At 43.8% G+C, this 25,806-nt stretch overlaps 2 protein-coding genes across 2 annotated transcripts; both read right to left on the bottom strand.

Annotated features, from left to right (window-relative positions):
* Window positions 1-574: 574 nt before the first annotated feature.
* LOC113194827 (chymase-like) lies at window positions 575-3,464 on the bottom strand. The gene is made up of 5 exons (XM_026406106.2): window positions 3,387-3,464; window positions 2,575-2,725; window positions 1,685-1,820; window positions 1,212-1,466; window positions 575-883 (listed from the first exon to the last, which is right to left on the bottom strand). The coding sequence occupies exons 1-5, from the start codon at window positions 3,442-3,444 to the stop codon at window positions 740-742; spliced, it is 744 nt and encodes a 247-aa protein (XP_026261891.2). The 5' UTR covers window positions 3,445-3,464; the 3' UTR covers window positions 575-739.
* A 19,363-nt stretch (window positions 3,465-22,827) lies between these two features.
* On the bottom strand, window positions 22,828-25,331 carry LOC113194835 (mast cell protease 4-like). The gene is made up of 5 exons (XM_026406117.2): window positions 25,264-25,331; window positions 24,539-24,689; window positions 23,987-24,122; window positions 23,520-23,774; window positions 22,828-23,099 (listed from the first exon to the last, which is right to left on the bottom strand). The coding sequence occupies exons 1-5, from the start codon at window positions 25,316-25,318 to the stop codon at window positions 22,956-22,958; spliced, it is 741 nt and encodes a 246-aa protein (XP_026261902.2). The 5' UTR covers window positions 25,319-25,331; the 3' UTR covers window positions 22,828-22,955.
* Window positions 25,332-25,806: the final 475 nt, after the last annotated feature.

Here is a 25,806-nt window from a genome sequence, read left to right on the forward strand (position 1 = left end):
GATCTTCTCTTATCCCCTGGATTGTGAGGAGGACACTGTGTGGCACTAACTGCCTTCTTTATATTATGTACCTGAACCAATGGTCTTTTCCTGAGGGTGATCCCCACCCCCTCCTCAGGGACATTTATTAATGCCTGGTAATATTTTGGTTGTAATAACTTGGTGGACAGGAGAGGGGTTGCCACTGACTTGCAGTGGGGGAAAGACCAGAGATATCTAAAGATCCCAAATCTTGTTTGCAATGCAAAAGGTTCTCAGTGATGCTGCAATTACTAAAGATACATTAGATTGATACAGGGTTGATGATTAAGATAAGGAAAGATTCTGAATAACTTCTTGCTTACCCTGAAAATATGGATCCTGATTCTTCAGGGAAACTTTCTCTTCTTTATTTTTTTCATTATTTCCTTTCTGTGTCTGTCTCTAGGTCTCTGTGTTTGTCACACACACACACACACACACACACACACACCCCACACACACCACATACACACACACACCGGGAGGGAGTCAGGTTGCTATGTGCAGGGAGAAAAGAGCAGCAAAGAGAGGAAATGGATGCTTAAATCTGGATTCTGGGTCTTTATTGAGAGTTTTGTGACCTTAGGAAGTTTTTGAAAGTTCAGGGATGTGACAGGACTTCAGCTAGAACCTGGGGTGGGGCGGGCCAGAGCGAGTGACACAGAGAACCTGCTCATCTGTAGTTACAGATTTCCTCAGGCTGACCCAGGTTCCAGTGTTAATTCTCCTTCAAGATCTTGTTGATCCAGGGTCGGTAATGGGAGATTCGGGTGAAGACAGCAGGCGGCTTTGCATTCAGATTTACATAGGATGCAATGCCCTGGGCTATCCCAGCACACAGAAGGGGGCCCCCAGAGTCTCCCTGTGGAGGGGGAGGGAGGAGGAGAGAGGGAGGGCAGGAGGGAGAGAAAGAGAGAATAGGTGGTTAGTCAAGAAGTTCTTCACTCCTGTCCATGGGCCCCAGCTTGGAGTCACAGATCAAGATTCATACCAGGGCTACTCATGGGGTATCTGGGTCTTCCTTTCTTGGAGTGCCCCCCCCCATTATTATTCTGTGTGTGTAGACTGGGATGGATTGTCAGAGATTGTCCTGGGCCACAGGAGGAGGGACACTTTCAGTTTTCTCACTCCTGCTATTCCAAACTCGTTCATTGACTGACAATCTAGGGGGAACCTAGTTGGAGGATCACCTTGTATACAGAATTTGTCTTCCTGGGATTGCCCGCACACAGCTGGAGGTTGTGTTTAAAGCTTCTGAAGTGTTTGCAGGCCTGGGGATCCAAGAGTCTCAGTTTCACCTCCTGTAGACTGTCAGACGTAGATTCCTCCACATTTGTTCTTCCCCAGCCAGTTGCCCGGCACATTCTCCAAGGTGAAATGAAGTTGAATTGGGATGGGAGGGGTAGTGTCCCCACGGCTAGGGTCAGGTTGGCTTTCTCCTCCAACTGTGAAGGGAATGAGGGTTTGTCAGTGCAGGAAATGGATTGGGAGGCAGTTGGAAGCAACCAGGGATAAAGAGGTCAATTGCCTTATGTTAGAGTCAAGCCCAAACAGGGAGTGGAAAGGTGGTACCATCCAGAGGAAGGCCAGGGAAATTTCAGGGCAATGGAGATCTGAAGGAGAAGTCTAAGGAAGTAGAAAACGGGAAGAAAAATGTTGTCACCTTTAGTAACATGATGTCATGGAGAAGCAAAACGTCATCATATTTTGGATGAGGGAATTGCTTTACGACCTCAAGCCTCTGCCATGTGTCTTCTTTCTCTTTTTTGTTATGGACACCTAGCATAACTGTTATAGACCTGTTGTGAAGAAGAAGGAAGGACAAACAGAAAGAGTGACATCTTGGTGTTTCTCCTGGGTTGTGCCTATTCTGACAAAAGGGGCTGGACCCCCGTCCCCCAACTGGGGTCCTGGACTCTATCTATCCCCACTTTCTGGACCACTTGTGGCTTTTTGTAGGGTTGAGGTTTTAATCAGGGAAGAACTTTCTCTGGAACAGATGCATTGTCCAGGACAGGATCCTTGGGAATTTCTGGGGAATGAGCAGACAACTGAGATCCCAGAGGAGAGGGTTAGTACTTCCTAATTCAGAAAGCCCTATCTGGGGCCAGCACCTCTGAGCTAGAGACAGTGAGAAAAGTGGGAAGTGTGTACCCTGTTCTCTGCCTCCCATTAAAAGGATGGGTTCTGGACCTTGGGAACTAATGGCCAGTGTTCTTGAAAGGACATGGAGGAAGTAGCCCAGAAAACTGGGTGGGCCCTGAGAAGAATCATGTATCTTATGTGTTTGGGAGGGGGTGAGGAGCACTAATTCAGGGGGAGGACCTGGGATGGGGTCTCCTTTTCCTTGTAGGGAAACTGAGCACACAGTGACTAAGGCTCAGGGAATCTATTTAGTAAGACTGTTTTCTTTAAGCACGTGTCCTCTCTCTCCTGAAAGCTCCCAGGCCTAGGATTCCCTCTTCAGAACCCACCAGGGTATATCCCAGGTCTCCAGCCTGGTTGTTTATTTCTCATTTGGAGACAAACAGGACTTTTTTTTTTTTGTCTCACCTTCCTGCACAGTGAGCAGCTGTCAGCACAAAATTCCGTCTTACCAGGAAGCCACCACAAGATTTCAGGTGACCTCGTGGAGTGACAATTTCTAGGTAGGCCATGTAGGGGCGGGAGTGTGGCTTACATTCTGTGCCCCCGATGATCTCCTCTAGAACAGAGAACCCCAGGGTTTAAACATAAACATTGATGCTCTCTCCAGAAAGTGCACTGTGGGTTAAGATTGAAAGAGACTTACCTTGAATGTCATCCTAGCCCTGAGTTTTGCCTATCAACCTCTCAGCTCTCTTGTACCTACTCTTTCTGCCCATAAATTCTCCAAAAATTCTTACTCCTTCAGACACATTAGCCAACCTTGCCTTAGATGCCATTTAGACATTTTTTACCTCAAATTTCTCCCACTTCCACCCTGACCCAGCCCACCCTTCCTCTGTCTCTGTGGAGAACATGGTCTCCAGATTCTCATCCTGGTCTTCTCACAGCCTATGAGCAGTTCACAAAACAACCAAATCACAAGTAATTTGTATTGCTGAAACTCAGAAGATGAAGAGAACATATTTTCATGGGGATCCCCCACTTGTTCTGGACTTTTCTCCCTATCAGTAACAGGATTCCTTGTTACTGGGAACTGCTGCAAGTTGCAGAGAATGGATAGGAATATCCCAAATGGAGATATCACTCTGGGAGTCTGAAGAGAGAGCTTCAGAACCTGTTCAATGTTTATCTCCCAATAGTCAACTATATTCAGACTAAATGTCTTTGTTCTAGGAGCTGATCCTGGAAATTACAGAGGGAAGGAATATAATACTCACCGGCTTCAGCACTGGAGCATAGGAGAAAGAGCAGCAGAAAGAGAGAAAGAAGATGCATCTTCTTACAGAGGCTGCCCATGGCAGGTGCTGATTTTATCTTTGGTCTTGGGATTTATTGCTCCTAGCAGGCATGGGAGGAGCAGAGCTGGTAACCACAGGAACTGTGTGGTCATGTTTTCTTCTCTCATTCTAAGTTGACCATCTCTCTGATTAGAAGTTTCCCCAGAATCACAATCTGCTTTTCTAGAGGTAAAGTTAAACTTCCATCTCCTGGCTCCCCAGATGAGTGCTCAGTTCTCAACCATGCAACTTATCTGGGGTCTGGCGCGGGGACAGAATATGCAGGGACCTTGTCTTTCCCAGTTAGGGTAGTTTGTTAAAGATCCAACAGAAACATGGGTTGGGGAGAGTTTACTGAGCCTTCAGAAGCATGCACACAGTTATGGCTATGGCCTGCAGTGGGGAATGCATTTGAAAAAAGACCCAGTGCACATACACTTGTATGTACAAATGCCTGAGCGTAAACACACACATACACACACACACACACATACAGAGAGAGAGAGAGAGAGAGAGAGAGAGAGAGAGAGCGCACAAACAAGCAAAAGTTTCAGGAGGCAGTATTTATCCTAATTATACGCAATGCTCTTTGTTAGTTTCCATGACGTTCCATTCAATTTCATTGTACTATATGTCAGAACTTGAAGAGCACACTACTTACAGGATGATTACCTATAATTTGGAAATCATTGATCTGTGTCTCTTTCTTCCTCTGAATCAATGTTAACTGACAGAGGAAGAGAGAGATCCAAGGAAAGTAGATAAGGGAAGGAAAGATATGTCTTTGCACACAATTGATGATGGTTTGGGTGTTTGGTGTTGCTTACAATATATGGGACAATCAAATGGCAGTGGTACTTTTGTTGGTATAAGTTGGGGCATTGTTTATGACTAGGTAGCCTCTGGGCTTAATTCTACAGCATCTTCTATTTCAATGTATAATGAAGAATTTACTAACAATCAGTTGTTACAAGATGAGTATACAGTCAGGGGAGGTAAGTAATTTCTCCATTGCTAAAGATATTCAAGTAGAGGTTGAAGAGTCTTGTTTAGAGTGCACAATTTGTGAGAAAAAAAGATGGCTTGATGCAGAAGCCATTTAAATGATGGCAGTGATTCCTTAGCCACTACAATGCAGAGGGACCATCCCTCTTCTGAGTACTTGAAACATTGCTTCTCAGTGCTCTTATGCACTTTGACATTTAAGGCACACAGCAGTTAGGTGGAACAAGTTCAAATTCTAGTTCTGTCACTTAGCTATCTTTCTGAACTTCAGAAAGTTCCTGAAGTTACTATATCTAGTTAGTATAGACTAGTTACTATATCTCTAATTTATAAAGAATGACACAGCACAGGGCTTTCATGGAGAATTAAATATGGCGTTAAACATAAAATGCCACATCATTGGTCTTTCATAAATGTTGGTTTTATTCCTTTAGTTGTGTTAGCCTGTGTGCTGCATTACAGCCATATGAGGAATAAGTGATGGGTATGTCCTCATAGGGCTGATACATTTGCTTGGGCAAAGAATAAGTCTTATATTTCCTCTAAGTTCCCCTAAACACATTACAGATTAGCATTAGGGCTCCAGGTTTAGCATGCTGTGCTTTGCATAGCACCTTGTTTCTATTTATTCAACTTGAAGCTGCCAGGCTGTTTCTTCAACCTTATTATTTGAGTAAGGCTAAGTCTTCCTTGAATGAGCAGGTATAAAAATGTCATTTTAACCCACAAGTTGCCAAATAGGGATATAATACTTCTAAATTTCCATCAGCATTGAAGTCTATAGTAAGGAAATGCCATGGATAAGGGAACACAGATAGGATGGCTCATGCCCTCTTGCATCATATTGAGACAGCAGCACAATGCAGCAGGCACAGTGCACGCTTTATTGTACTGGCCACATATTCCTGAAGCAGGCTGGAGCTTGCTCTGTGTTTGCCCTTGCTGTAATCTCTATCCACTTGTATAGCTGATGTTTCTAAATGTCCAAATTTTTCTAAATTTAAAGTGTACATTTGATTTCTGTTAGCTAACATTCGATGCTGGTGGCAGGCCTTCCCTGGCCCCTGGGGCTCAGCCCCGAGTTTCTTGTTCTGCATGTCAAAGTGGCCAGCTCACAGGGTCGTGAAGCAGGCTTGCGGTTTCATGTTTATCTGCCTCAGACATATATGCCTTTTTGGGAACATCTTGGCCTTCTCGGAGCTTTCTGATAAGGGACGGTCACGGTAACCCAAGAGTAGCAGGTGTTATTCCTCCTCTGTTTTGGCTAAATTTCCACTGCAGTTATAGAAAGTATATAAGGGAACAAACTTGGATAATAAACGGCACACATGCCTCCTCCTGGATGAAGAACCTTGGTGTCCTGTGATTTTTATTTTTATTTATTTTTTTTTAACCTCGACGTCTCTCGCCGGACTCGGTTTCCGTTAGCCGGACGCGGCATCTGGAGGTCCCACCGAGATCCGGAAAGCAGAGGTAAGCGGACGAGGCTCACCTTCTAAGGGAGAAGGGGGAGGATTGGTATAAAGATAATTTAAAAGAGACAGGGTACGTACCATGGGTAACTCAACAGCGAAACTTCGTCTGGCCAACGAAGTTAAAGAACTGTTAAGCAAACAAGGAACAGGAATAAAAACCAAGACAGCAACCGAATTCGTTGAAGCTATAGCCCAGGCTTGTCCTTGGTTTCTGACAGGAGGCTTTCTTAATAACAGTGATTGGGATTTGGTAAAGCAGGATATCCAAAAGTTGTTGAGGGACCAGGGTCCGGATAGAGTCCCGATTGCTACTTTCTCCTTATGGAGATTGGTAAAGGATGCTCTTTTAACTGATAAAGTAAAGATTAAGGAGAAGCTTGCTGAATGTGAACAGGCCCTTAATCAGGTCCAGGAAGAGCAAATGGCAGAGTTCTTACCCCTTTCCCATTATTCTTTCACATCTCCTTCTTCATTCTTAGATCCACTCTAGCTGCTCTCAACCCTGCCTTCTCATCGTCCCCCTCCCTACCAGGCCCACAGAAAAGTCTTAACTGACCTTCTCCAGAATATTCACCATGGCTTATTTTAGGACTTTCAGCAAAAGAATCTCTACAAAAGTTCAATGTAGATAAACTTCCTATTTTCATGTTGCTCTGTTTTATTTGGCTACTGTCTGAAAAAATCAGCACTCCAGGCGCTGGACACTCCCTTACTAGTTTTCCACAAAAATATGTAAACAAGGCCTCTGGCCTTGAGCTGGGCTTCACAGTGCTGACTACATTTCTAAGATAAGGGTGTTACTAACTGGGCTCCATGGTTACAGCTGGCAGGAGGAAGAACTGGAAAGGGAGATAGAGGAACTGGAGGGTCAATTGAAAAAGTCAAGATTTAAAGCACCTATGGCCCCGATCGATGCTGAGCTCCCTCCTTATAACCCCGATTGGCATGAGGACAACCTCAAAAGGTGGGGGGTGTTCAGTGGCAGCCTAAGACGGCCCAAACTTTTCCAGTAATTGAAAACCTGGATGCCAATGGACAGCTGGCCAGAGTGCATGTTCCTTTAGCCTTTAAGGATATTAAACAACTAAAGGAGGCAGTTACTAATTACGAACCCCATGCCCCCTTTACATTGACTCTCTTCAAGTCTTTCTCTGCCAATCAGCTGACACCTAGTGACTGGCAACAGCTTTGCAGGGCTGTGTTGTCCGGAGGGGATTTTTTGTTATGGAAAAGTGAAAATCAAGAGAGGTGTCGCGAGCTAGCCCGAGTTAATCAGGACACCGGTTTCCCACGGCGTAACCTTGAAATGTTAACAGGCTCGGGACAATATGCTATCATAAATCAGCAAATTAATTATGATCCTGGGGTCTATGCCCAGATAGCTACAGCAGCCGTTCAGGCTTGGAAGGCTCTACCTGTTTCAAATGCTGAAACAAAAATTTCAAAAATTGCTCAAGGACCCTCTGAGCCTTATTCTGACTTCATTGCCCGATTGATGCAGGTAGCAGAAAAAATATTCCCTAACTTGGAACAAGCCATGCCGGTCATTAAGCAATTGGCTCTTAAATATGCAAATTCCTATTGCCAAAATGCCATTAAATCTACCAGAGCAAAGAGTGTTGATGACATGATTCGAGCTTGTAAGGATATTGATGGAGCTCATATTACAGGACAGGTTCTGGCCGCTGCCCTCAAAACGGAAACAGGGGCCCGACCCGGGCCCCGGAAGCCTAGGTGTATGGGGCAATCCAGGGACGGAATGGTGCCCTGGGGAGTGGGCGACTTTGTCACCTCCCACAGACCAACCCCTTTCTATCTGTAGACTCCCCAAGGGAACGCCAGGAAGTGCAGGATGTACAGGAGCTGCAACTGCAGGTCGCAGAGACAGAACAAGCTGCTACCGCAGTAAGATCTTGGCCAGGCGGGGGAAAATGCAGACAAAATCAAACAAAATGCAATAGGTTAGGAAAACTTGGGAAACTTTTGCCCCGAAAACGGGCAGCAGACTCCATGTTGTTTGCATCACCATGGTAACCATGGGGTGCCTGGCCAGAAGAGCAGCTTCCTGGTCCCACCTCCCACACTTTTGCGGGCTTCCGATTGGTTCTTCCACAGTCACTCAGACAGGACTTCTAGTCCCGCCTTCCAGCCACTAACTGTACTGCTGTGTTTCAGATTTCTACCAGAGCTGCTCAGAGCCTGTATTTTTTTACAACAAAATGCCTACCTGTAAATGCTAATGAAAGATATCTTTTTCAGACAAAATTTAATTCCACAGGTTTCTATGTTACAGTCCTAAATTTAAGCTAATTCTAAGTTAAATAACCTGACTTTTTCTCTATAGTTGTGTTACTAAATAATGTTCTATTGATGGGAGATATCAAATATGCTTTCTTTATATTTTACTTTTAATTTTGAAGGTTATGAGGATGCATTTGCTCGCCACAGGAACAAGCCGGCAAAGTTCCTGTGATGACCAAAAAATCCTTATTTTCATTGCTAACTATAAAAATAAAAATGTATACTCAAGGATCTTATTTCAGTTACATCAAGTGACGTCACATAGAAGAGTGCACTCCTAGTTAAAAATAAATTAAAATGGATCCAAATATTTTAAGACCACGTGGTTACATAAAGTTAATACAATTATAAGTTATGTTCTTATTCTTAATATATATATTTTTAGATATTTAGATAACCTATATTTGTTAATCTATAAATTAATTAGTACATGCCTATTGATTAGTTAATATATATTTGCCTAATTGTTTTTCTTCAACAGGAAGCCCATAATTTATGTTTTATATTTACATTTATCAGATACTCTGCCTTTTCAGTTACAGATATTTGAGATAAATGTGTTTACTATAAATTTGCTTTTAAGTGAAAATACAATCAAGTAGTTTCTAATTCTCAAGGTTACTGTTTAAACTCATAAGATGATAAATTATTAAAATTATTTCTACAAAATATCTAAGGGTTTTAACTATATTTTCATTGATGTGTCTTATCAAAGTATAATAATTTGTTTATAGATTCTAAGGTTTTCAGAAATTGTTCCAAAATATTAAAAAGAAAAAGATGCTTCAACAAAGAAAAAGCACACATGGATCCTAAAAAGAAGAAAGAAATCATCTTTGGGTAAAACAAGGTCTTTATATTCATTTTCCTAAGTAAAAAAGATTTTTATATTGTTATCTAAACAGATGATGTAAAAAGTTAGAGCAATTAAAAAAGAGATTTATATATACTAAACTGACTATAATTAATTTAAGGGTATTTCAGGTTATTTTACTAATTTAACTATACTAATGTGAGCTAAAATTTTGTCCATATTTTGACATGATAAACACCTATTAAAATGTAAGTTTATTTCTTTAAAGAAAGATCCTTATTGCCTAATAATTCTTACTGTTTAAGATAAAGATTAATTTTGGTAAATAAATTCACATTGTTGATTAAACATTAAGTATATTGAACTACTAACTTAAACCCCTGTATGACCTTTTGAGAGGAGACCCCTCACCCACCTCCCCACGAAAACCTACTCCAGAAGCCTTAAAGGCACTTAGATTGATAGAGACAGCCTTACAAGAGATGCAGGTAATGCAGGTGGTCTACTCCCAGTCCTTGTTATTCATTGTTCTGCCGTCAAAACTCACCCCAACTGGAGTTTTTTGGCAGACTGGTCCTATTTATTGGGTTCACTTACCTGCATCCCCCTCTCGGGTCTTGATACCTTTCCATGATCTGGTAATACAATTAGTTTGGAAAGCAAAATATCTAGGAGATGCCTTGTTTGGGAAAACCTTTGATGTTCTCATATTACCATATAATCAAGACATTCTTTCTAAATTAAGACAGGAACATGATCTCTGGTGTCTCTTCTTCTGTAGTTTCATGGGACAGGTTGACAATCACTACCCTAAAAGCAGGCTCCTTGAAAGTCTAAAGACATGTCCAATAATTTTCCCAAAGATCCTAAAAAAGGATCCTCTCCTGGGGGCACAAACCGTCTTCACTGACGGGGCCAAAAATGGGTTTGCTGTCGTTTCAGATGGGACCCAGGTCATCCGCAAGAGAGTGGCCGATTGCTCAGCCCAAAAGGTGGAAGTTGCAGCCTTAACATTGGCCTTACAGACCTATAGCTCGGTGCCCCTTAATGTTTTCACAGACAGTCTCTATATCGCCAGGCTCGCCTCTGCGATTGAGACAGCACCTTAAATTGGAAAACAATCCACTATCATGGACCAACTACAGACAGTACAGCTTCTTATATGGGCTAGGGCAGATCCCCTCTTCATAGGTCACATTAGAAGTCATTCTGGGCTTCCAGGCCCTCTGGCGGCGGGCAACGCCGTGGCAGACGCTGCCACACATGCCACTAACCATGTATATACAATAACTGAGTATGATAAGGCCCTCCAGCTTCATAATAAATTTCACCTAAATGCACAATCCTTACGCTTCCGCTCAAGATGTTCCCGGGATCAAGCTTTAAGAATTGTCTCCCTATGCCCTACTTGTGCATCTTTTATCCATTCCCCTTCTCTGGGAGTCAACCCAAGGGGCCTTCAGCCAAATGACATCTGGCAAACTGATGTAACTCATATTCCTAGTTTTGGAAAGTTGTCCTTTGTACATGTCAGTATAGACACATTTTCTGGGTTTATCTCTGCTACTTTACATTCAGAAGAAAAGGCTAAAGATGTGATACAGCACTATGTAAAAACCTTTTCCTTCATGGGAACCCCCCAATGCATAAAAACAGATAATGGCCCAGCTTATACTAGTCAAACCTTCCAAAAATTTTGCTCACAGTGGGATATTATACACAAAACAGGAATCCCATATAACCCCCAAGGACAGGCCATTGTAGAACGGGCCCATCAACATCTTAAAACCTATTTGCAAAAAACAAAAGAGGGAGAAATATACCAGAGTTGTCAGGGACCACATGCACTGTTAAATATAACTCTGTTCACTTTAAATTTTTTGCTCACAGACGCTGAAGGCCGTACAGCGGCGCAGCGTCACTTCTCCTCTCCCACCATGCAAAAGGCACAAATAAGGTGGAAGGATTTATCTACAGGAAAGTGGCAATCCCCTGCTCCACTCTTGGCTAGAGTGAGAGGAGCTATATGTGTCTTCCCTCCAGGGACGGAAAAACCCATTTGGGTCCCGGAACGCTGCACTAGACCGGTGGACGCAGACTCAGGAAGGAGCGACGACCCTGGGACTTCAGGTTCAACCATTTTCGCTTCTCCAAAGGAGCGACAGAATGAGTTTTGCAGGATGGATCTTCCTTATAATGGTCCTGTCATACAGGCCTGCAGACGGAGGGCTAGAACCCCCACCAGGTAATATCCATCAACATCTTTTTGGGACCCCCTGCGAGTGCAGGGGAGGGATTTGGAATCAGGCCCCCAGTAGCTGGATTCAGACAGCCGATTGTGTAACCAAGGTAGCCTACCTCCGGGCTGAAGTTCATCAACAAATTGGGGGATTTCACCACCCTAAGTGGGTATGCATGAACAAACCAAAGATTAACCCCCCCTAGTCCGGAAAAAACCCTCAGTAACTGCTCCACAACTTGCACTTATACCTCAGCAGTTCATGTCTCTTGCTATGAGAAGGCCTCAATTTGTGTACACAAGGGACGACAGTATTTTGAGGCCAGATTGACCGAGACCCGGTCTGGGGAGGGGGTGGGAGTGACTTCTCACTTCACTCCGTTTCTTTTTGGCCAAGGGGGAGTTGAATCTAAACTCCGGTTGGCTGGGTGCCAGGGTCAAGTCAGTAAGCCCTTCTGTTGGCCCACTGCAGCCCCTACAGGGATCTCTGATGGGGGGGGGGAACCTACTGATTCTGTTAAACATCTTCAAGTTATCAAGCTTTTGAAACCACAGGTCCCTGACCTCATATACCACCCCTTGGTGCTGCCTAAGTCTCAGCTCCCAGATCTGGATGCCAATACGTGGGATATCTTAAAAACCACCCTTTTCTTACTTAACAACTCTGATCCCACGCTTGCTAGTGACTGCTGGCTCTGCATGACAACAGGGGCAGTCATGCCCATGGCAGTTCCTATCAATGCCACCATATCTGATGATGGGACCTGCCAGCCCAGGCTGCCTTTCAAGGTCCAACCTTTGGGCACTTTTACAGAATGTCTCCTAGGTGCAATGCAAAACAACATCTATGATGTTGATGTTGGAGTTACTTCCTTTGGAAATTGCTCAACAGTAAAAAATTATTCCTCACCCACTCCAGCCCTCTGCCCCCCTAATGGCACTGTTTTTATGTGTGGTGGGAACTCTGCCTTCCCCCAACTCCCTGCAAATTGGACAGGTGTCTGTGTCCTCGCCTTGCTCCTCCCTGATATAACAACCATTGTCCCTGGGGATGAGCCCTTACCTATTCCCAGTCTAGACACCCTAGTAAAAAGGCACAGGCAAGTTATACAGGCTCTACCGCTACTCGCCACACTGGGGATAATGGGCACAGGAACAGCTGGACTGGGTACAGCAATACATTCTTACCGCCGTCTATCTCAGCAGCTTATAGATGATGTGCAGACCCTATCTGGCACTATTGGGGACCTACAAGACCAAATTGACTCTTTGGCAGAAGTAGTCCTTCAGAATAGGCAAGGCCTAGATCTGCTGACCACCAATCAGGGAGGGATTTGCTTGGCTTTGGGAGAAAGGTGCTGCTTCTATGCCAATAAATCGGGCATAGTTCGCACTAAAATCAAGGAGCTTCAAGAAGACCTAGAGAAAAGAATTATTTGAGAACCCTCTTTGGACTGGGATGAATGGGTTCCTGCCCTACCTTCTTCCCCTCCTGGGGCCCTTACTGAGTCTTCTTTTGATTGCAACATTGGGACCTTTTTCCTTGCTCTGCTTTTTGAGGGTTAGGGTTTTTGATTAGTGAATTTCAATTTTGTTTTGTACTGTCTTGTTCACTACTCTTCTTTCCATGTTTCCCTCTTTCTCTTTTCCTTTGCTAACAGCCAAATTTGACTGTTCTCTTTCACTCTTCTTTGAATTTTCACTTCTACTTTTTTCTCCTCCCTCTTCATAAGCAACCCATCCTATAACACCACTGCATTTTCCCTATTCACTTCTTGAAATGGCAAAGAGTTTTCTACCCTCTTACCTCTTAGTCTTTCATCTTAATCATCTCTATTCCTGATATCTCTTAACATTAGTTGGTTTATATAATGCAAGGGCCCACCACCAATGTTATAGCAATACTTAATACAGTGGAAATCGCAGACAATACCTACTGCTTGACCTTATGCCAGACTGTTGCAAATAGGATAACTCAATTCATTAAGGACCAGATTAACATTTTAACCTCCAAGCCAATACAGGTTCACTATCAACGCCTGGAGATGGATGACTCCGCCCACGAGGTGTACTTACGACCCATCCGGAGATGAGATGTAGATGGACAGGAGCCAATACCCAGCCCTCCTATGTGCCTGCTTTTGCCCAGGTCCCTAATTACCCTGCTGACTTGGTGCCGTCATCCCAGACCCTTACGTTCAGAAAGCTCCCTGGTCATAGCTATCCCACTGGCAAAGATTATGACTGGAATCCGCAGTTGTGTCCTGCTGGCCATGACATCCTAACTGAAAAGTGTCCGTTTACGTAGGACAAGAGCTGATCTTGTAGTACCCAGTGACGGGCAACTTCCACGCTTGCACTGCAACCTAAGCCAGGGGAATGGGGCCTCCCCAGAGACGGGTAAGCAGTGCAGGGGCGGTGGATGACCTAAGACAGGGGCTACTTGATTCCCTTTGACATGCAAAAAACTAAAGAGGGGGACTTGCTGGTGGCAGGCCTTCCCTGGCCCCTGGGGCTCAGCCCCGAGTTTCTTGTTCTGCATGTCAAAGTGGCCAGCTCACAGGGTCGTGAAGCAGGCTTGCGGTTTCATGTTTATCTGCCTCAGACATATATGCCTTTTTGGGAACATCTTGGCCTTCTCGGAGCTTTCTGATAAGGGACGGTCACGGTAACCCAAGAGTAGCAGGTGTTATTCCTCCTCTGTTTTGGCTAAATTTCCACTGCAGTTATAGAAAGTATATAAGGGAACAAACTTGGATAATAAACGGCACACATGCCTCCTCCTGGATGAAGAACCTTGGTGTCCTGTGATTTTTATTTATTTATTTTTTTTTTAACCTCGACGTCTCTCGCCGGACTCGGTTTCCGTTAGCCGGACGCGGCAATTCGACATCTATGAAGTAAGCTGACAAGGTCCTTTTCAATTTATTTATTCTACTATGTGCTTGTCTTAACTCCTAATGCAATATTTTGCATTTGAATTACTACACTCTGCACAACTCTTTTTTTTAAATTTTTTTTTATTGTTGGTCATTCAAAACATTACATAGTTCTTAATACATCATATTTCACAGTTTGATTCAAGTGGGTTATGAACTCCCAACTCTTTTGACTGGACAAGGAGTCCAGGATATTGATAAATGGAGAAGTCCTAGGAGATGAACACATATTTTGGCGTGAGAGTAATATATATCAGGGTTGTGTGTGTCTTTATTTTTTCCTCATGATTTTTAGCAAGAACTCAAAACATGTCCCATTTTGAGGTTATTTCTGATATTTCTCTTTCCAATCACCATTCCTGTAATAGGTTAGTAGTGAAGAGTAAAAGTCCTAAGGTGCCTTTTCTCATGAGTTTTGAAAAACCCTTTAACTGGATGGCATCTATAAATTCTATGGTGTTACTACTCTTCTTGTCATTCTCAGAGCCATTCAGTGGGCCATCTTATTTTACATCTTAGAATTGACTTTGTAGCCATGATGATCTTATCTTCTCTCTGTGTGCACTATGGGGGAGGCTAATGACAGTGAATGTTCTTTCTTTTCCTGTGACCCACAGGATGCTTGCTTAATCTGTGGTGATTGCCATCGGTGGAGCCAAAGCTTGCAGACTCAGTCTTCTTCTCATCATCTCCACTCCTGCTTCCTCTGAGCCACACTTCCTTGATATAGTTCTGGGATTGGAAATGATTGTCTCTTAGATGGTTCTATGGACTTCTGATGTTGTATATTATGTTGGGACTTCATAAAGATATCTCTTTGGTCTAGACTTTCTTCCCCACCTTAGGTTCTTTGTTACATTTGTTTCTTCAGGGCAGATGCTGCCCAGGATATACATTTTTGGTAAGGCAGATGGGGTAGATAGTGTGAAGGGGCAAGTTATGAGAGAATAATGAGGTAGTATCAAAATCATGTAACAAAGTCACATGGTAGGATCAATCCTCAATGGGTCATTCAGGGAATTTTTTCATTGGTTCTTCTGTCAGCTGAAGGAAGAACAGAGGTGGAAAATCAGCACTGTGGACAGTTCAAAGATGTTTAATGTCAGGGGCCAAAGCCACATTGTTCAAAGAGATTGAGTTGAGAACTGGAGATGATTGAACAGTGGAGATGCATGTGAAGAATGGAGAGATGCTGACAGGGTGATCAGGAAGAGGGTATAAATAACATGTATGTCTCTATTTTTCTCCTCAAACCTGAATTTCTTTTTCCCAATTTTGAATATTTCTCTTAATGATCTCGAATATTGCCAAAGGTAGAAAAACAAATACTTTGTCTTAATTCATGATTAAGGAGAGGAAGGAGTAATGGCTATCCAGGATATGGGTCAGTGAGCAGCAGGAAAGGAAATCACACAAATAGGCTTGTGATCTGTGTCTTTATTGGGATTCTTGGGGATGCAAGTAGCCAGGGACTCTACCAGAGGGTATTCTTAGGGCTCATGATGTGGACAGATCTCCTATATGATTGAGTCAGACTTGGGGTGAGCTGGAGGGAGAGAACTGCTCAGGCAGTTTTTAGAGCTTCTCTCTGGTTGTGGTTAAAAACTGAGGCTATAATATTAACATTAAAAACTGAGGTTATAATATACATACTTAAAATTATAAAAGATATGTTCGGCTTAATGAATAATTGTAAATCAAACACCCACATAATCCACACCTAAATTAAGAACTAGAACATAGGCAGTTCACCTCTCACATAGAGACGACTTCAATTCAGGTTAATCATTTATCTGCTTTAGTCTCATAAACTATGATGAGTCTTTAATTTTGCTTAAGAAAATCCTGAAGCCCTAAGTCCCATACTTTACAGGGGTAGAAAAGCATGTCCAAAGGAGAACCAGGAGAGTACATGCCCCAGAAACTGTAGGAGAAGGGAGGAGGGGATTAGAGATGGCTTGGGAGGAGAGGGCCCAGAGGAGACCTCACATTTCATAGAGTTGCTACTCTATAAGAGATGGCATATTCTTGTATGTGGGGGTGGGGAGGGCACTGGAAAGCAGAATGACAAGGTAACATTGTGGGTCTCTGTAAGGCAGAGCTAGTAATGAGCACCTCATGATGGCAAAGCTGCTTGGGTGAGTTCCCTTCCCTGGAAATGTGGCCAGGCTGAGCATGATGGCCAGAGGATCACTCCCTGAGGACAGCGAGTAGGATTTGACCTAGACTGGCCCAGCTGTCCCTTGGGATCTTACTGCAGACCTTCCCTAATCACTTTAGTCCTCGGTATTTTCCTCTTTTTGTGAACACCTGTCTTTGATGTCTGGGCTGTTTATTTTTAACATTAAAAGGATGAAAAAACAAAACAAAACAAAACAAAACTGCAGCAGAAAACTTTGTAACTTTACAATGAGATGAGACAGTTTTTTTAAATTTCTTTTTGCTTTGAATTATAGTTGTACATTAAAGTTGGGTTCATTTTGACGTAACTGTCCATGCATGAAACTTCATTTATTCCATTTTAGTCTCCATTGCCCCACCTTTTCCTCCTCTTCTCCTTCCCCCTTTTTCTACTCTACTGGTTCACCTTCTACTCATTTATATATTCTAATTGGCACTTAATAGACACACATAAAGGTAGAATTCACATAGTGCAATTTTCTTAAATTCATTCTGCATTTCCTCCCCTTTCCTGTCCCTCCCCCTTCCTCTTCAATCTTCTTTTCTGTGCTCTTCCCCCTGAGAATGTTTTGTCTGACTTTGTGCTTCTTTTGAGCCCAGTTTCTTTACCTGTAAAATGACAATGGAATATTGTGAGAAAGTTTTTAAATTTTAAGTTGTCATGTAGCCTTGCCACACCTGCTTTCTGGTGTACAGTTCTATGAATCCTCATGAACTCACTGCCACTGTCAGGATGCACAACAGTTTCATCACTTCCTCAGACTTCCTCACGCTGTCCTTTTAGTTACACTTCCCCACCCCAATGACTGGCAAACCCTTGATCTGTTGTTAGAGAATGCCATATAAATTGAATCATACGGTGTATAATGTTTTGAGGCTGGCTTCCTTCACCCAGCCTAACACTTTAGAGTTCATTCACATTTTTCTTGTGTCCACATTTCTTCTTTTTATTTCGGAGTTGTTTTATTCCATTCTGGTGCTATAACAAAATATCTTAGACTGGATAATATATGAATATCAGAAATTTATTTCTTACAATTCTAAGTCTGTGAAATCCAAGATTGATGTGCCTGTAAATCCAGTGTCTTGTGAGAACTTGGTCCTCATAGATGGAGCCTGCTAGCTATATCCTCGAATGGCAGAAGGGATGAACAAATCCCTTCAGGCTTCTTTTATGAGGGCATTAATCCATTTTTGAGTTCTTTGCCCTCAGAACATAAGAGGGGCCTCCTGAAGGCTCCCCCCATCCTACAATGTAGTATTACTCAGCCAGAAAGAAGAATGGTATTTCTTGGTAAATGAATGAAACTGGAGACTATCAGGCTAAGTGAAATAAACTAGAATCAGAAAGTCAAAAACATTCAAGGGTCGAATGTTTTCTCTGGTATGTGGATGCTAGTCCTCAATCAGTGGGGGAGGGAAGAAAAGAGAGAGAGAGAGAGAGAGAGAGAGAGAGAGAGAGAGAGAGAGAGAGAGAGAGAGAGAAAAAGGGAGATTTCTTCAGAATAGGAGAAAGATTGGTGTATTTGAAGAAGGAGATTTATAGGGAGGGAGGAGGGATGGAACATGGGAAGAACAGTGAAATGAATCTGACCTAAGTTTCCTATGTATGTATATGATTGTACCAAAGTGAATCTTACCATCATTTATATTCACAAGACATTAACTGAAACAACAACAACAACAATAAACCCCAAACAAACCTAAAAGTAAATAGTGTAAAGATCAGTAGAGGGGAGGAAACAGGGTAAGGGAGGAGGGGAGGGAAGGAAATGTACTAGGGACTGAATTAGAGCAAATTGTATTCCATGCTTTTGTAATTATGTCAAAATGAATCCTAATGTTATGTATAGCTAAAAAGAACTAATAAAAAGAAAAAAGTATAACATGAAGTTATCAATCATGAGATGCAATCAAGTACTTATTTCATTAAAAGAGTTATCGTTTTTTTTTTTCTTAAACAGAAACACTAAAAGGATACACGATGATTTTTTTTTTTTTTGGTTTTAACATAGGGCCTCACACCGGCTAGACAAGTGCTCTCCCACTGAGGTGTATCCTCAGCCCTTTTTCCTTTTGAATATGTATTCCATATGCTCATCTGGAGGAAAAATGTAGGTATTTATTTTAAAAAATAAATTTGGACATGAATTGAAAATAAACAAACAAAAGAACAAAGAGTTCTCTGAAGCAGCATAGAGTTACACTCAGTAAACGTGGTTATAAAGATCTCTGGCCCACTTCTCACAGATTCTATCTTCAATATGTTTGAATGGCTAAGTGTTTGTGAATCTAAAGCATGCTCAGTAAGAAGCATTTATGAGAATGAATGGTGATTTTAAAAGAAAATATTACATTTCTCACACTCTGCCTTGATTATTGTATTAGTTTCCTAAGGCCACTTTAACAAAGTTCCACCAACCAACCAGGTGGCTTAAACAACAAGAACTCGTTTTTTCACAGTTTAGGGTGTCAGCAGGGTTGGTTCCTTCTGTAGGCTGTAAGTCAGGACTGTTCCAGCCTCTCTTCTGGCTTTTGTTGGCAGCTGGAGCTCCTTGGTGTTCTTTGGCCAGCAGACACTCTGCTCAACTCTGCCTCTGTCTTCACAGGGCCTCTCACAGTGTGTTTTCTCCTCTTCTTCTAAGAACATGCCAGCCGTATTGGGTTCAGGGTCCCTCTTATTTCAGTATGACCTTATCTTAACTAATTACACCTGCTACAACTCTATTTCCTAGTAACGTCACAGTCTGAGGCACTGGGAATTAGGGATTCAACATATTTTTTTTGGGGTTGGCAACACAATAAGCCCTAACAACTCCCTCAGTACCTTACATAAGGGTGAAAGTTGCCAGCAAACTGAGGTGCAGGGTAGACACCATTCCCAGATTCCCAGGGAGGCCCTAACACTGGGGGTGAAGTAGAGAGCTGATATTTTCCTACTGGACTTTTAACTGGGGCCCCAACAACCATGAAGACCCCAAGAGGAACTGGCTCTTTTGCATGTCTCTGTGTGCTGCCCTGGGCTCTCCAGAGGTCCCCTTCCTATAAATTTGGACAAAGCTCTCTTCTCTCCTGCCTGCTTCCTCCATAATGAAGACATTATTAGTTGTGTTGAGACATTTCACTTTGCACACAATTCTTAAATGCATGCACTGAAAATCTAAAAAGTCATGTATTTTTTTTAAAGCTATAATTACTTTGACTTTCCAAATTAACATTTGGAGGTAAATCTTTCTTAATGGGAAATCAAATATCTTCAAATGTTGATAACTGTTAGGCAAGTTCCACTGATTCACGGTTTAATATCCTATATGCCATATATTCAAATTTTTAATCTTTCACAGCACAATAACAAAGGTATTGGAAAAGTTGAACCACCATGATCAAAGGCATTATGAAGTGCACACAGGTCTGACAGGGACAGCCACAACCTGGGAGTGGTTTTCTTTAGGAAACAAACAATTCTCTCTTTATTTCTGGGTGGTGGTGGTGGGTGTTACTGGAGATTGAACTTAGGGTTCCTCTGCCCCTGAGCTACAACCCCATCTCTTTCTTATTTTGAGACAAGGTCTCATGGAGTTCCTGAAGCTGACCTTGAACTTGCAGTCCTTGCCTCAGTCTCCCGAGAAGCTGGGATCACAGGTGTGCACCAACATGCCCAGCTAATGATACTTTCTTTAGGAAACAATTCTATAATGTGGGAATAGAAATTATTACAGCTTTTGAAAACATTAAATGCATGAATGTGATTCCTAATTGCCATTTATTAGCTTTGCATTATGTAATGAAAAAAAAGTACTCCTTTACCCCCAGGGAGTGTTAAGCTGACACTCCCACAACCCAACATCCTGGTATTTTCTTATTGTACCAAAAATAAGCAACCATAATAAAATCATGTACACTTTATAAAATGACACATGGTGGTATTCTTTCCTTCTTAAATATTTTTTTTGAGCTACCAAAAACTTGCATTTGTAAAATCGTTGATACAAATATTTCTCTGGGTTGTATAAGAAGGGAGACAGAGACTAGTGATAAGATGTGGCATATAAGTAATCAGACTTGGCTTCTTTCTCTCCTGCTTTACCAGAGGTTGGATTTTCCTCATCTTTTGTTTTCTGGAGGTAAATCTTTAATGTCTTAGTTGGTTGCTTTGGCCTGTTTTGCTTTCCTTTTCCCTTTTATTTGAATGTTTTTGTCTGAAGATTTATCCTTTCTTGCTTTTTGTTTTGATTTAGTTTCTACTTCTGCAGCAGGTATGGCTGACAACCTTGCCCCTTGGCTCTTGAGCTCCTCCTGCACTGAGCTTTGGACTGAGCTGGGCTTCCCCTTGGTGTCTTGGTGGTGGGGAGGGGGCCTGCTGGCCATAGCGCATGAGGGCCTTCACCAAGCTGGGCTGCCTGGCCCTGCTGCTCCTTCCGGCCTATGCAAAACTCTTATCTGGACCATTTCTCCTGCTGACCTTGTGATGAAGCGACTCTCTTATCACTCTGTGTCTGTCAGGCGCCCCACTACTTGGGTTCCACTCACCACATCTCAAAATTAATGCTTTAGCGATAATGATGTTCTTATCTTTTCTTTTTCTTTTTTCTTTTTTTTGAGTGGCTGGGCCACCAACTGATCTTTTCACATGAGAGGACCATGTGATGTTCTTTTTGTCTGTGGTGGTGGCCTTTCTGGAAGCCCTTGGATTCCAATTCATCCTGTAGGCTCAGCTGAATTCTCATATGGTCTCTACCTGTCCTGCTACTTCTTATTGGCCAGGTGGGCAGTGTAGGCTCACCACTGTCTCCCCCTATCCAGTTGCTCAGCTTCCTGGGAAGAAGTGCTTCCCTGGGTATGTTGTTGTCCTTTGGATATGGGGATAAAGAGGCAACAGGGCTCTAGCTGAAACTTAGTGTGTATTTGAGTCTTTTAAGCAAATATATACACAGTGTCTCTGCTCTTTGTATTCCACATTTAAAAACTGTTATTTAATTATACAAGTGCAAACCAGAATTAGGAAAATAAAAAAAAATCATCCTTTTAATTATGGTCCAACATAGGGTCTTTATTTTATCTTATTTTTTTGGTACTAGGGATTGAACTCAGAGGTGCTCAACCACTGAGCAACATCCCTAGCCCTTTAAATTTCATTTAGAGATAGGGTCTTGCTGAGTTGCTTAGGGCTTCATTAAGTTGCTGAGGCTGGCTTTGAACTCACAATCCTTCTGCCTCAGCTTCCTGAGCCACTGAGAATACAGGCGTGTGTCACTGTGCCTACCTGGGTCTTTAAGTTTTGAGATCTATTTTTGAAAATGTTCCCTGGCCCCAAGTGCTTGTTTTTTTCACATGGAGGAGAGTTGATGGTCAGTCCTGGGCATTATCTTTCTATACTTTACATCTGTATTGATCAGTGGCAAAACTGGAAGCCCAGGTCTGTGGGCTGGCAGACAGTGGGGACGGTGGAGGTGCTGAGTCCCTGGTCTGGGCCTAGTGGTGGCAGCAGTTTCTCACAGTTTGGTGATCAGAAGCCATATCTGTTTTCTTAGGCATCTAGGGACTGTGGTGGTCCCCTGTGTGCATCCCCTATAATTGCCAAAGAGTTGTCTGGAGTCCATGCCATGTAGGGTATGTGGCTGTGAGTGTACTGATCCCAGCTCAGACACTGATGGCTGTGGGATTCAGAAGACTTCACTTAGAGGAGGACATCTTTGAGAATTTGACCTAACTCAGGTATTCCTCTTCTGGGAGACCTGGAGACACTGTCACCTCTAAGGGAGATGAAAGTTGAATTGAGTGGCTGATGTAGTTCTGGGGCCAGGCTTACCCTGATGTTCTTGGGGACCCCTCTCCTGGGCTGACATGGGCTTTCCCTGTGTACAGCTGTAGAAAGGGCTGATCCTCTCTTTCTGCTGTGACCTCTTTAGTCACAGACCCATCCCTGTGGAGGAGTTGGGGGACAGATGTTCCTCTGGCTGCAGACACAGCATTGAGGCAGGTGGTGAAGATGTGTCAAGGACACAAGATATCAACAGCCAGGCCTAGGGCCATCTCTGGCATGGTTATGGGAAGTTTTCTTCAGTGGGCAGATGAATTGCAGTGACTGAGGCATGGGGTTTGTGGGAGGAGACATGAGGGGAGGAGGAGGAGGAAGAAGAGAGGGCAGCAGAGAAAGAAGGTAAATCAGTGCCTTTCTGACTGGTTGTGAAATCCTATTGTGCAGATGTACCTATTTTAGATTACCTTTAATAACCCCCAACACCACATCATGTGCACGGAAATTGGTAGTCAGGATTATTAACTCATCAAGAAAGGAGCCCAGTGTACTTCTTCAGTCAAACTAGAGAGGCAAGTGAGTGAGGAAGCAAACCAGCACTTGGTCGTGATCCCAGAGTAGATAGAGTCAGGCACACACACTGGAGGCTGCATTTTTATTGAGGTTCATTGGGGACAATCACCAGTGTCTCCAAGAGTCTCCCTGGGTTCAGGTTGGGACCAGGCTCCCATGAAATTCTCGGCTACCAGGGAGAGTTCTGGCTTGGGAACTCTTCTTCAGGCTGGGCATCTTCTCAGCTAATTGCCCTTTAAGACTCTTTTAATCCAGGGCACATATGGGGAGATGCGAGTGAAGACAGCAGGTGGCTTTGCATTGGTACGTCCATAGGACACAATACCATGGGCCACCCCAGCACACAGAAGAGGGCCCCCAGAGTCTCCCTGTGGGTTAGAAAAAGCAGACCATGAGCAGATTGTCACCCACCCCCCACTACTCTCCCCACCCCCTGGTTCATTGAGACCCCAGCTAGCTCCAAGGTACCCAAAGTTGGGACTGCAGTCCTGGCTCCCCATGGGGTCATCAGTTAGGGGTTTAAGGCCTGCTTTCTCTTTCTGGCCTGGGCCCACTGCTCTGGATCCTGTCCCCTCCACCCTCTTCCTTCCTCTTCTGGAACTCTGTGTGGCAGACTGGATGGGAAGGTTAAAGACAGGACTTAGACAAGGGAAGAGGGGACCCAAAAGGAGGATTCCAGTTCCCAGAGGGCTAGGAAGCCATGAACACAGACACCAGTCACTGTGCTAAGCCACCTTTCAACCCCACTCCCTCCCCTCTGTGGGGTGGATGTGCAGGTGTGTGGTCACCTTGAATGCTGATCTCTTCTTCCTGGGGTTGCCCACGCAGATTTGCAAGTTGTGATCATAAGGCTGAAAGTGTTTGCAGGCCTTTCTCTTCATGATTTTCAGCTTCACCTCTCTCAGAACATCTGACCCTGGCTTCATCACCCCTGTTCTCCCCCAGCCAGCTGCCTGGCACACTCTCCCAGGCTGAATAAAGGCAGACCGGGTGGGCAGAGGAACTGTCCCGACAGCATGGGTCAGCTTGGCTCTCCTTTGCAGCTGTGAGGGAAGGAAGAGGAGCTGGATTGCCAGGCCCACGGAAGAGGGGTGGTGTGGCAGAGGCTCCCTGGGGCAGGGCCAAGAGGTTCTCCCCAGTGTGACTGTGATGACATGGAGTGGAAGGGTGGGCCCTGAGCACAGGAGAAGGGTATAGGCATGAGAAGACTTAAGGAAGGGGGAGTTGTTGAGAAGGGGAAGAAAGGTAATGGCACCTTCAGTAACATGATGTCATTGAGAATAGTAGAGGAGTTATAGTTCCGGTGAACAATTTGTTTTGCAACTTCCAGCCTCTGCCATGTGGGTTCTCTCTGTGTCAAGTTATGAGCACCAAGAGTGACAGTAATTTTTCTGTTGAGAGGGAGAACAGAGGCAGTACAAAGTGCTTGTTCCCTGCAAGTACTCATTCTGAGCAAACTGTCACCAGGCCCTTCTCTTTTCCAGTGCAGAGCCACTGGAGGGACTCAGGTCATTTCAGGAAGGGTGGGGCTCTGGCAGACACCCTTATACACTAGGTGCAAGCTTTTCTGGCACCAGGATGAGAAGGGCAGTGCTGGCTTGCCTTGACCTGGGCTTCCCTGTACAAAGTCCTGGCCTCTGGAGATGGGGATGACCAATGAAATGGCCCAGGTTCTCCCAAAAAAACATTGCTGACTTGCTAGTGATGAAGAGGGCAGGGAAACCTCTCTTCAGATTACTTCAAAGTTGTCTGAACTCTGGTTCCCCTACCTCCTCATATGAAGAGAGAACAATCCAAAGCTTCTTACCTTCCTTCACAATGAGCAGCTGTCACCACAAACTGTTGACTTATGAGAAACCCACCACAGCTGGCAACAAAACCTCGGTCAGTGAGGATTTCCAGATGGGCCATGTAGGGCCGGGAGTGTGGCCTGGACTCCATACCACCGATAATCTCCTCTGGAAGAGAGAGCCCCAGATCCCCAATCACAGGATGATAGAGCCTTCCAGCAGAGCCCGGGGTGAGGAAGATGGACTAAAAGCTGAGGGACTGCACCTGCTTCTGGTCCTCATCTCTTTTAAGGATAAAGCTCAGCCCCTCCACACACTTTTTTTTTTTTTTTTGCCTTTCCCTACCCCATACTCCACCCTGTGAAATGCCATCTTCCTTTTCCGAACACAATGCCCCATCTTGTTTGTGAGTTGTCATTTCATTTGGACATTTCTTTATGTCCTTATCCTGATATACTCAATACAAAGGCAAAGCCAGAGAAGGGCCTTGATTTGTGGGTATCTTGAGGAAAGCAAGTGAATGGGAATCAGTTTTCTAATTCTTTCTCTACCCAAGACTTCTCGTCCCTGGGAAACTGCCAGTGTCGGAAGGAAAGAGTTTGACCCTTCCAGGTTGAGATTTCCCTTGGAATGATTGCAAAGGGATCCTGTAGCCTCAATTTAGGGTCTTCCCTGATCCAGGACAATTCATCTGGGGTGGGATGGAAGACCCAGAGAACAGGGAGTTTCAGGCAAGACTCACCAGCTCCGGCTTCAGGAGCCAAGAGAACCACCATCAAGAGGAGCAGGGCCTGCATTTTCCTAGTGGTACTGGCCATGGTAAGATTCCTGTGACACCCACTCGTAGGTCCCTGCTTTTATAGTCCCAGAAGTAGACGAAACAGGAGGACTGGAAACCACAGAGCCTGTCTCGTCCAGTTTTGCTTTTCACTCTGGCTTGCTTGCCTTCCTTATCAGACGTTCTCATGACTCCTGTCTGCTGTGCTGTAGTCGAGGCTGTGGTCAGATCCCAGGAGTCCTGGTTCCCAGGATCAGACATGTACCTTCCCCATCCAAAGTAGCTCTCCTGAGGCAGAATGGGGGGTGGTGGTAAAGGATCAAGTATCAAAAATAGCGTTTATTATTATTATTATTATTATTACTAGCATCATTAATCCCCAAGATCATTAACCTATTCCAAAAGTTTATGAACTGAATTATCTTATTTTGATTTGCACCAGAACTCTAAGGGGCCAAGAGAAATATAGAACTACTCCTTAGAATTGTTATCAGAACTCTAAGGGGC

Source organism: Urocitellus parryii, chromosome 6 (assembly GCF_045843805.1).
Source record: "Urocitellus parryii isolate mUroPar1 chromosome 6, mUroPar1.hap1, whole genome shotgun sequence".
NCBI lineage: Eukaryota > Metazoa > Chordata > Mammalia > Rodentia > Sciuridae > Urocitellus > Urocitellus parryii.

What these genes read in the sequence shown, in the direction of transcription:
- LOC113194827 (XM_026406106.2), bottom strand. Translation starts at nt 3,444, where the DNA reads ATGCATCTTCTTTCTCTCTTTCTGCTGCTCTTTCTCCTATGCTCCAGT. An exon ending in ATGCTCCAGTGCTGAAGCCG is followed by an intron (nt 2,726 to 3,386) that starts GTGAGTATTATA and finishes TCTCTGTTCTAG; the next exon opens with AGGAGATCATCGGGGGCACA. An exon ending in AGACAAATTCTGTATACAAG is followed by an intron (nt 884 to 1,211) that starts GTGATCCTCCAA and finishes CCCCCTCCACAG; the next exon opens with GGAGACTCTGGGGGCCCCCT.
- LOC113194835 (XM_026406117.2), bottom strand. Translation starts at nt 25,318, where the DNA reads ATGCAGGCCCTGCTCCTCTTGATGGTGGTTCTCTTGGCTCCTGAAGCC. An exon ending in GCTGCTCATTGTGAAGGAAG is followed by an intron (nt 24,123 to 24,538) that starts GTAAGAAGCTTT and finishes CCCTCTCAACAG; the next exon opens with AAAAATTACTGTCACTCTTG. An exon ending in AGAAGAGATCAGCATTCAAG is followed by an intron (nt 23,100 to 23,519) that starts GTGACCACACAC and finishes TCTAACCCACAG; the next exon opens with GGAGACTCTGGGGGCCCTCT.